The following is a 10,015-nucleotide window of genomic DNA, read 5'->3' on the forward strand; positions in this document are numbered from 1 at the left end:
CTGTGTAGAGAGAACTTAGGGGCATTCCTACATTTTAGCGTGCATTTTCCTTGTCACTGGACCTTGTCCCCATCCTGATAAAACATCCTGTTGCAAGATATTTCTGCCTGTGGCGTTTTGTGCCTGTGCTAAAAATGAGAAGTTCTAGGGTGAGAGCGGGAGGAGGGGAGGAGAGCATGAGGGCTGTACCAACACGTCCATGTCCCGCCACCACTTGCTCACAGCAAAAAATCCTTTCACCTGCCAGGAGCTGTCATTAGACAAGGCGATACTGGATTTTTTTTAACCCTGAAAATGAACCTTAGGAGGATTTTTCTAGTCAAGTGCTTGCTGCTTTTATTTCCCAGTGTAAAATGTGAGTTTATCTTTTTTTTTCTCTTTTATGCTAGTGTTGTTAAAATTTGCATTTTAAATCATATACAACTTGGTGGAATGTTACTGATAAGCAAGCGGTTCAACTTTCTCAGTGAGTGAAAACCTTTGGGTTATTGCTGTTATTATTTAATTTAATTTTCAGGTCGGGGGGAGGGCAGGACCTGAGTTTCCTATTCCAGTTATAATAATGAGCTGTAAACAATTTTGGTTTTAAATTAATGAGCCTTAATTTGACACGTGTTTAATGAGAAATGTCAGCGTTCATTTTTCTCTCTGCCCTCGAGGTAGCTTGTACTACATTAGAGATCCAGTTCATGGTGCATTATCGCATGTAATTTCTTTTTCTTATCAAAGATGAGCAAATCTTTTGAAAGTGCAAATTATATTCTTCCATAAATATTAAGAGAAAGAGTGACATATCTCAGTGTCTTCAGTGGAGCTGAAGAAGTCCAAGATGTGAAAGCAGCAAGCAAATACAGACATCTTTTATATTTTGCGTATTACTGCTCTCATTACTTTTTAAAATATTAATCTAAAATCTTAATTAAGGTGTTAACTCACATATTAGAGAAGGTTATAAGAGAAGGAGACAATACAATCATGCACAGGTTGTTTTTTTTCCTCTGTTCATTCTATTACAGTTTGTACATATGGATGTTTAATGCTTTTCTTTTCCTGTAGAACAAAATTAATATATAGCTAAGGATATTTTTTTTATGTGATATTAAAACATTTTCCCCAGCAGAAATGAAAATTATTCTATTCAATGGAAAACTTGTTTCAAAGACTTCCTTACTTCTCTAAAATTACTACAGGAGCTTTTATTTTTAACTCTTTCTTGTGACTGCAAGTGAGCTCTGTGCTGCCACTTTTGATCTTTCTGTGCCTTGGAGAGCATTTCAGTTGGGATTAGCTAAACAGGTTTTACTATCATGTGTGTGAGATATGCAGCTTTCCCTTAGGATGACTATAGAGATCAGATAAACATCCAGAGATATGTGTATAGGTGGTTTATCTATAGAGATGCCACTGAAATATCCTCAAAAACTTAGATTAATTTTTTTTTTACTTCCAGAGAGAAAAAAGAAAAGAGAGAGGATCTGTTATGTAAACAAATCCTTTTACTAGCTCCAAATACCTTTGCACGACTGAACAGAAACAAGTATCAGAATTCAAATATTTGGGTATAATCTGTAGTGTCATCTGTGTTGTGGACAGATGCTTCCAAGACTGATTGATAGACTGATTTCAGAATATTTCATTCAATAGATGAAATACCTTATAAGAAATGCAGTAGTAAAATAACAGGCTCTCCTTAGACTGGTGGTGAATTGCCAGAAGCAACTTAGTATTAATTTTCTTATTGCAGAGGAACATTTTAATTTTTTGATTGTCTCTAATATTGTTAGTTTCATGAAATAGCAACTGGATTTCAGTTTCCTCTCTGTGATGTAGTTTATCATTGTCCTATATAGCAGAAATGAAGGACTGTAATAAAAATATGCATAAATATATTTTTTCTCTCTGTGGGCAAAAGATGCTTAAAATGGATAAAACTAGAGCAGAATCAACTCTATCTGGTTTTGTGAACAGAAGTCCCCTCCTGATGATCCCCCTTATCCTGTAAACTGAAGAGGAATGAACATAAAGATATGACAAATTAAATAAGCTGTGGCTCTCAGTATGCACTTGCTTATCACTGAGCTTATCCCACCTGGCGCTTGTGAGCACTTCTCTACTTCCTCCTGCAAATTTTCCACTTGCCACGGGACAGGAGAGAAGTACCTTACTTGAAGTGACCTCCCGAAAAACTTTGCACTCCAAAGGCCTGGTTCACCAGAGGTGGGCCCTGCAAAGACTGTGAAGGAGCCTGGAGGGGAGAGGACAGGCCACCCAGGTGCAGCCCAAAGAGTCCATCATCTCCTCTGGTAATAGTGACACTGATGTTTGGCAGCTTCGGCTTTCCTGCATATCCCCTTCAGCAGCCGCATGATAAGTGCTGCCCATTCCTGGTAATGCCTTTGGAAAGCACTTACTCTCACCTGTTCAGGAGAGGGCACCTGTCATCAAAGGAGACCTGCAAAGTGAAAAGATTTTTTTATTTTTAATTTTTTTTTTTTTTTTTGCCTCTGCTCTCCAGAGCCCGACCAGTTTGCAGGGTGTAGTTAGGTGTTTGCTTCTCCCTGCCTTACTTTTGCACCATTGTGATCCTGTGCTAGGAAAACCAAGTGGGTATATTCCAGCCTGGCAGGGTGCCCAGGATGGGTGAGGAGGGGGCACTGCAAGCTGGCAGCACTGAGTCTGCCTCCAGTTCAGTGTCTTACACTCACTCACTGCTTGACATGAGCCACTGTTATTATTACTGTTAGAATCACAGAATGGTTTGGGTTGGAAGGGACCTTAAAGATCCAGTTCCATGCCCCCTGCCATGGGCAGGGACACCTCCCACTAGCCCACGCTGCGCAAAGCCCCATCCAGCCTGGCCTTGGACACTGCCAGGGAGGGGGCTGGCACAGCTTCTCTGGGCAGCATGTTCCACTGCCTGAAAGAATTTCTTCCTAATACCTAATCTAAGTCTACTCACTTTCCGTCTGAAACCATTACGCCCCTGTAAGATCTCCCTGGAGATCTCTTCTCCAGGCTGAACAGCTCCAACTCTCTCAGCCTGTGCTCACTGGGAAAGTGCTCCACCTCCCTGATCATCTATGTGGCCTCCTCTGGACCTGCTCAAGCAGATCCACATCCTTCTTTATGCTAGGGGACCCAGAGCTGGATGTAGTACTCCAAGTGTGGTCTCAAGCCTCCAGCTGGGGTAATAATAAAAATTATGTAATAATATTATTATATAATGTTATTATTGCCCTCACTTGATATTGCTGAACTGATCCTACTATTCGGGGCCGCTACTAGTTTGTGCTCTTGCTGTCTGCAGCGGTAAGTGCTCTATGGACCAGTCTGTGCTATGTGCAAAACACACTGAAGTGACCTTATTTTCAGGAAGGGTTAACTTCTGGGGCAGCTATGAATCTTGACATCCAAAATCATTCCAGCTGGTATAAAGCCAGCTTTAGAAAGCCAAACTTTTGTCTTGCTTGCCTCTCAGACTTAAATTAGGCAGTGACATTTATCTAATGAATGATCAAGAGCCCTTTGGAGCAGGAGAAGAGGACAGCATCAGTAATTGAGAGAGGCTCAAGCAACTTGGCGGGGGAGGTTGGGTAGCAAGTGACAACCTTCTGGGTCACTGCTGTGGTTGCCGAGTGTGGCAGCAGGGGCTGCTGGAGACACGCTGACGGGCTGCTTGTGCTTTGTAGGCTCTGACACCAACCCGATTTACAAGGCTGTGAACGGCTCTGCTCTTCTTAACATCACGGCTGCTCCTAGGAGTGTGTATGATGCAACGTGGCTGAGAGACAGAAGAAAATTGCTTCAGATTAAAGCTAATAAAGTTAAGTACTACATGAACAAAGAGCAGTGCCGATGCAAGATATTCCCAAACGGGACTCTGCAACTACAGCAGCTGGTGAAAGAGGACAGTGGAAAGTACACAGTGACTGTTTATCAGCAGGATGGAAAATTACAGGCAGAAGAAGACATAATGTTTATCGTTCAGGGTGAGTTTTTGCACTTCTCATATCATTCCCAGCATATCTGAATAGGATGTGGTATTCCCGCTCTCTCCTATTACCTTTTCTCCTTGTTTTCCCCTTTTGGTTTTGAGGGAGCTTCTGTGAAACATGTCTTTCTTCCTGCCGCTCACAGCAGCCTGCCACTCTTCTCCCTTTTCTTGCTCCTGTTGGAAGCCCTCTGGTCTGCTGTTTCCTTCTGACTCCTATCTCTGTCAGCCACCTGATTTCTATGTGTGCCCAAGCAAGGAGCCATGAGCAGGTCTGTGCTGGCACCCGAGTGAGTGCAGATGCCCACACTCCAATGCTGCACGTGGTGCTGAAACCCTTCGGGCCCTGAGCTGGGCCCCTTCCAGCAGCACCTTACTTCCAAAAACCCACAAAAATGGGAGTAAGGCAACCTACATGGGGTACGCCTGTGGCTGATGTGCTGGGCACTTCTGGTGCTATTTTATGGACAGTGAGTTATGGTTTCTGGTCTCCAGCTACTCTTCCAGCAAGGTGAGGATCTTGGGTTGCAACTGCTAACCCCCTAAGGAGAGCTCAGGAGCCCAGCTGGCACCAATGCATGTATTTAGGCAACATAGTCCCACTTTATTTTTGCTCTAACATAAAAAGTAGCCACCAGTCACATCCTTCGACATACATTACAATAGGAGTTGAATTCGCAGGAGAAGAAGACTCCTGGACACCCTATACTTGCATAGGGTAACGCAACAAATACAAAAATTTTGCTGTTCAAAACATGCTTAAGCATGTGCCGGGGGATTTCAGTTGCAGAGTTTGGAAGCATGAAGGCAGCCTTCATGTACACCTCTGCCAACCTCATGAGTCTGTGGACACCAACTGGCCTGACAGAAATGATTCCTTGATAAGGCAGCAAGGACAGCTGGAATGGTTTTAGCAGAGTTTCTACTCAGTAGGAGGCCCTGTGGCTAAAGGGTTGCTGAGCTGTGAGGGTATCTCACTACTTTAGGAATCATTTACCGCAAACTGTCTACAGATTCAGGAAGTCATCAGGACCTGATGCTATTTACTCATGCTTTAAGCCACTGAGCTGTCACTGGGGTGTGTTGAGTTCAATCCGAGGCTAAGGTTCCAACCCAGCTATGTGCTGCATCATTTCATCTGTGCAGCAAAGAGGTTGCCTTACCTCTAATACACAGTTTTGGAAGTAAAGTCCTTTAGTAACTGTTAGGTGTTAGAGTCATCAGCCAGATTAGATTCTGTTACTAGGGTTGGACAAATAGTTATTAAAAAAATCAGAATGTTTTAGATGGTATCATCACACAACTCTGTCACTGGGACCTGAACTCTAGTGTTGCACACTGGGATGTTCCTCTGTATGATAGATTACAGCTTGCAGAAGAGGAGTGAACTTAGCAAGGACAGGGTGGCTGCAGGTGTCACAGTGGGAACCTAGACAGCATTTGCTATGGGCAGCTTCAAAATTCTTGACCTCAATAACTTATGCTGCCTGTAACTAGAAGTGGCCCTGGCATGGTTTTGTTTACCTGGTCTAAAGGGTAGAAATTACATTTTTTCCACCTGATGTCCTCTGCCAGTTGTTCCTTAGTTGAGGAAAGTTCTGCAGGCTTTTCTGGCTCATTCAGAGCTACCAGTGGTAGAGAATCTGGAACCAAAATGTAGCTAGCTATTTGCAGGACATAAAAAGAGACAGAAATCAGTTCTTTCTGTCATAATCTCATTGAGAGGTTTCTGGTTTGCGTTTTCTATTCTGATGCAGCTCTGCTTTGCTAGGTGAAATACGTAGGCTAATGTGCTGCATTTTCCTTATTATTGCCATATTAATTCTGTAGTAGTGGTCTAATTTGCTCTTCAGTCATCTCTGATCTCATTAGCTGGTGTTACTCCCTTACTGCGTATTGGAGGCTAATTTTGTTTTCTGCTTAATAACAGAGGTTTTCAGAAGGAATAAACCATCTCAGATGTGCCTGTCCCTTCTCTTGTTTTTCAGAACGTGTCCCTCATCCAATCCTTATTGCTGAATGCATAAATAAAACTGTATCTGTCAAGTGTGAAGTGAAGCAGAAGACTAAAGAGGAAACATTTATACTAGAACTGACTCATGATAAAACCAAAAAAATCCAGAAGAATGTAACAAAGTTGGAATTGCACACAAGGCATTCTGGGAAGTTCACATGCATTGTTAAGAACGAAGTCGATGAAAAAAGAGCTGAAAAAGTAGTGAAATGCTCAGGTAAAAAAAAATAGTTTTTTTTTTTTTGTCAGAATCTGCTAGGGTGGACCCATGCAGCCTGATGCAGTTGCACATATCTGTAGGACTGGTCCAGGTGCCAGGAGCATTGGTGGTTCCCAGTATCACGAGCCCAATGCCACTGCAGTTATTGGGAATCAATAACTGGCTGCTGTGGTAGCCAGGTTGTGAGTCATGGTTTCTGCCTGGCGTTCCCCAGCTTTTTTGCATCTCCACCATCCCCATGCTGCTGCCTACCCTTATGGCATCCCTGCTCTAACAGCAGGGAGGCCAAGCCAGGGACAGTGGGATATGAGGTGGCCATGCTGCTCCTCTTCTCCTGTGGCCGTCAGTCTTTTCCCCCATGCTAAGTGAAGAGGTCGCTGGAGGAGGGGGAGAGGTTTTTGTGGAGTCAAGAGCCTTGTGGGTGGCAGAGAGCCCCCTGGAGTCCACTGCAATGTTGCTTCTACCAGGGTGAATTCTCCCGGGGAAAAATGCAGCCTGCCAGTGAGATCAGGCTAGATGAGGGATGAATGAATAATTCTTGCTCATGTCCTCCCCTCCATCACTCTACTTCCAAAATCTGCCAGAGGTATCCTGACAGACCTTTTTGGTGTCAGCATCTCGACAGACTCAAGTGGTGTCAGCCATCATCTAGTGGCAGACCAATGAAGTAAAGAAGAAAGTGGGGAGGTGGGTCTTGGAAGTGTGTCAATTGCGCATGGCAGTCTGCAAAAGTCAGAAAGGGGTTTCCTCCTCATTTTTATCTTCCTTTATGCCTTTAAATCTAATGGTACTTCTGAAAGATCCGCTTTAGTCAACCCATTCAAAGCAGAACAATTTACTTCGGTAAGATAGTACAAAACTACCCAAGCTACCATGACAGAAACTAAGAGCTTACTTTTGAAAAATATGGCTTGGGATCTTTTCCAATGTATATGAAGCCACAGCATTGATTTCACAGGATTTGCTCTTCATTTACATCCTCAGGCGAGGAAAATCAGTCGTACATTATTTTTCTCCTCTCTGTGATCATACCTAGGAAGGTGGTGATTTCCCGCTACCTGTAGATGCGGATGCTTGCTCTCACAAGGGGAAAAACAAGCTGCTTGACCTCTCCAGCTTGGCCTAGAAATCAGGAGGGAGGTTATGGAGAATTTAGCTGAGCTTTGTGGTTGCATGACTCAGATGAGCGTTGCTCAAATGTACCATGCATTTTTTTACTTGAAGCGTCATCTTTCTAAACCATAGATTTAGTGGAAGAACGGAAAGAATTGCATTTTAAATGGGCAGGGTCATGCTGAAAATTATTAGATAGGCAAAAAAAGTCATCACTGCTCCCTGTAAAAAAAAGGTAAGGCAAAACCAAGAGACAGACCATACTGGGATGGAACTAGATATGGTGTTCAGTTCAAAGCTCAAATTTCCAGTACAGTGCCAGGCAATAGCCCTTGAATTTGCTGGGCTTTTAAGTTCATCCTATCTAGTTGTGAGTATTTCACTTAAAGCACTCTCTCGCTCCTGATTCCTGCTAGAGCTAGTAGAGAATGGAGGGGCCTCATGAAAGCTGGCTCAGTATTTCTGATTTCCAGCTATTTCTGAATTTAAGGAAACTCCAAGTCTGAAGGCCAACCCATGGTGTGAGAAGAGAGGGAGCAAGCCTTGAGGTGTAGAGGCCTTACTGAAGAGATCCAAGGCCTGCTGAGGTTGATTGAAGGGCAAAGAGCTAAGGGATGGGGTGGCCTCTGTTCTCCTCTGCAGCCCTTGCCTCCTAAAGCAACTCCCTGATGCCTCAAATAGCCAAAAAAAGGGTTGTGTTCTGCTGCATAAGCTGCTTGACCTGATGGGCTGTGCAGGCCTGTTGGTGCTAGCATTGGGAAGGGGCTGAGGTGTAAGGGTGTGGGATGTGGCACAGATTTTTGAGCCAAGTATGAAAATAGGCTGCTGGATTAGGTTCATTTAAGGCAGAGCAAACTGGTCCAAACATGTTGTCATAACGAGGAAATGCTGGCTGAAGCTGGCCATGCCAGGGCACAAGCCAGGCAAACGTGGGTCTTGCTGCATTGCTGGTCTAGGCAGACATCAGCCGTCAGCTGGATACTTGGATTTCACCAGTTCTCACCCTTGAGAAAGGCTCTTCTTTCACAGGATGAGCTGAGTGGGAGAGTTTGTGGGAGAGAAATAAAGGGTTTGCCACCCTGAGCTTTAACGTACAAATACAGCATTTCTCAGACACCAAAAACCCCACCAAAACCACGTAGCACCACCCTTCCTACTCAAACTAAAACTCCATCAAACCTTTTTGTGTGGTGGCAGGACTCTGCCAGCTCCACAGTAGATTAAAAATCCCTCAGCTTACAATCAAACCTCCTTCCAACCCTGCTGCCCTTGTGAGCATCTGGTCCTGCATTCGAGGCTGTTGCCTTGAATTTTGACCTTTAGCAGGCAAGATGTGCTTCAGATGGGCTTCAGCTTAGATAATTTTTCACATAAGCATAACTATGCGTGAATCTGCCTGGGTTCACCTGGCAGCTAAAACAGGTGAGAATCACCACATCACTGAGGTACTTATCATCTTTTTCTAAAATTTTTTTTTCCCACTGGAGCAGCTCAGGCTGACAGTGGCCTTTATAGTGTAGACATCTTGGCTTTAGTATTATCGCTTTTTGCTTTCCTTGTGCATGCACAGTGAATGTTAAGGGTGCTACCAGCGTTGTCATCCCCTTTGGAGCTTTGTCCCCCAAGAAACCAAGGAAGGTCCAGTTCTGCTGGGTTCAGCTCCACAGCGCCTGTGCTCGAGCGTGAACAGTGAATGCCAGGAGAGCAGCCCAAACAGGAGGTGGCAAAGGAAGACCATCATCCAGCAAAATTTACTGGTGAAGATAAGGAGCACTCATATAAATTTTTGCTCACCAGGCAAACTGAACTCTTGTTCTGAGGCTGTGGGATATTTGGTTATGTTCTTTTCCTTTTCACTTTTTTTTTTTTTTTAAATTTGCGTACAGCCAAAAATTCAAGAGGAAGTACCAAAATACTATGAAGCAAACTGGTATCAGTGTATCCAGTACAGTAGGAAATACTTTAAAAGTTTATTTTATTAGATGCTGAGCACTGCCTGGATTCTTGTTGCCCTTAAAAGGGTCTATGCTCGCAGGAACAGGGTATTTGTGGTAATTTAAATGGTATACATAAATGCTCTGGTTTCAATTTTCTGCAGAACTTGAATCCATCAGGGACCAATCAAAATTCTCAACAGTGAGGACTAACAACTTTCTGCTGTGTACAGAGAAAAGGCAAAGGGTGGGCTCGCAATCAAAATTCTCAACAGTGAGGACTAGCAACTTTCTACTGTGTACAGAGAAAAGGCAAAGGGTGGGCTCTGTCACTGGGAGTGCCTTTACAGTCAATGGAAGAAAATACATAATTCTAGGTAAATGTTGTGCAAGTTATTGCTTTGCCGCTAACATACCCTTTCATTCCCTTAACTAGGCCAGTTGGACTTCTATCTCATCTTAAGCATAGCAGGAGGTGCAATATTCTTTGTCATCTTCATGATTTTGCTTATTTATTGTATCAGGAAGAAGAAAGCAAAAAGGCTTGGAGATGATGGTAAGTGTTTATGGGGCTTTATTTTGCTATCCAGCCACCTAGAATCTTAGAGCTTCCTGCTGGCAGCAGCCCTGTGGGCAGGAGCATGCTCTGTGCCTTGGCATGAGCAGTAACCTTCTTTTTTGCATATGATGAATCTCAATGGATCAGCTGGTGTTGCTGTCTCAGTTTCTGATATATGTCTTGA

The 10,015-nt window shown here is 43.7% G+C and overlaps 1 protein-coding gene across 1 annotated transcript; it reads left to right on the forward strand.

Moving 5' to 3' along the window:
- The first annotated feature begins 294 nt into the window (after positions 1–294).
- On the forward strand, positions 295–9,934 carry CD2 (CD2 molecule). The gene is given in 5 exon segments (XM_009878410.1): positions 295–355; positions 3,690–3,989; positions 5,980–6,222; positions 9,709–9,833; positions 9,836–9,934. Coding segments are annotated over 5 exon segments (828 nt in total).
- The last annotated feature ends 81 nt before the right edge of the window (positions 9,935–10,015 follow it).

The sequence above is a fragment of the Apaloderma vittatum genome, unplaced genomic scaffold, assembly GCF_000703405.1.
Source record: "Apaloderma vittatum isolate BGI_N311 unplaced genomic scaffold, ASM70340v1 scaffold7471, whole genome shotgun sequence".
Classification (NCBI taxonomy): Eukaryota; Metazoa; Chordata; class Aves; order Trogoniformes; family Trogonidae; genus Apaloderma; species Apaloderma vittatum.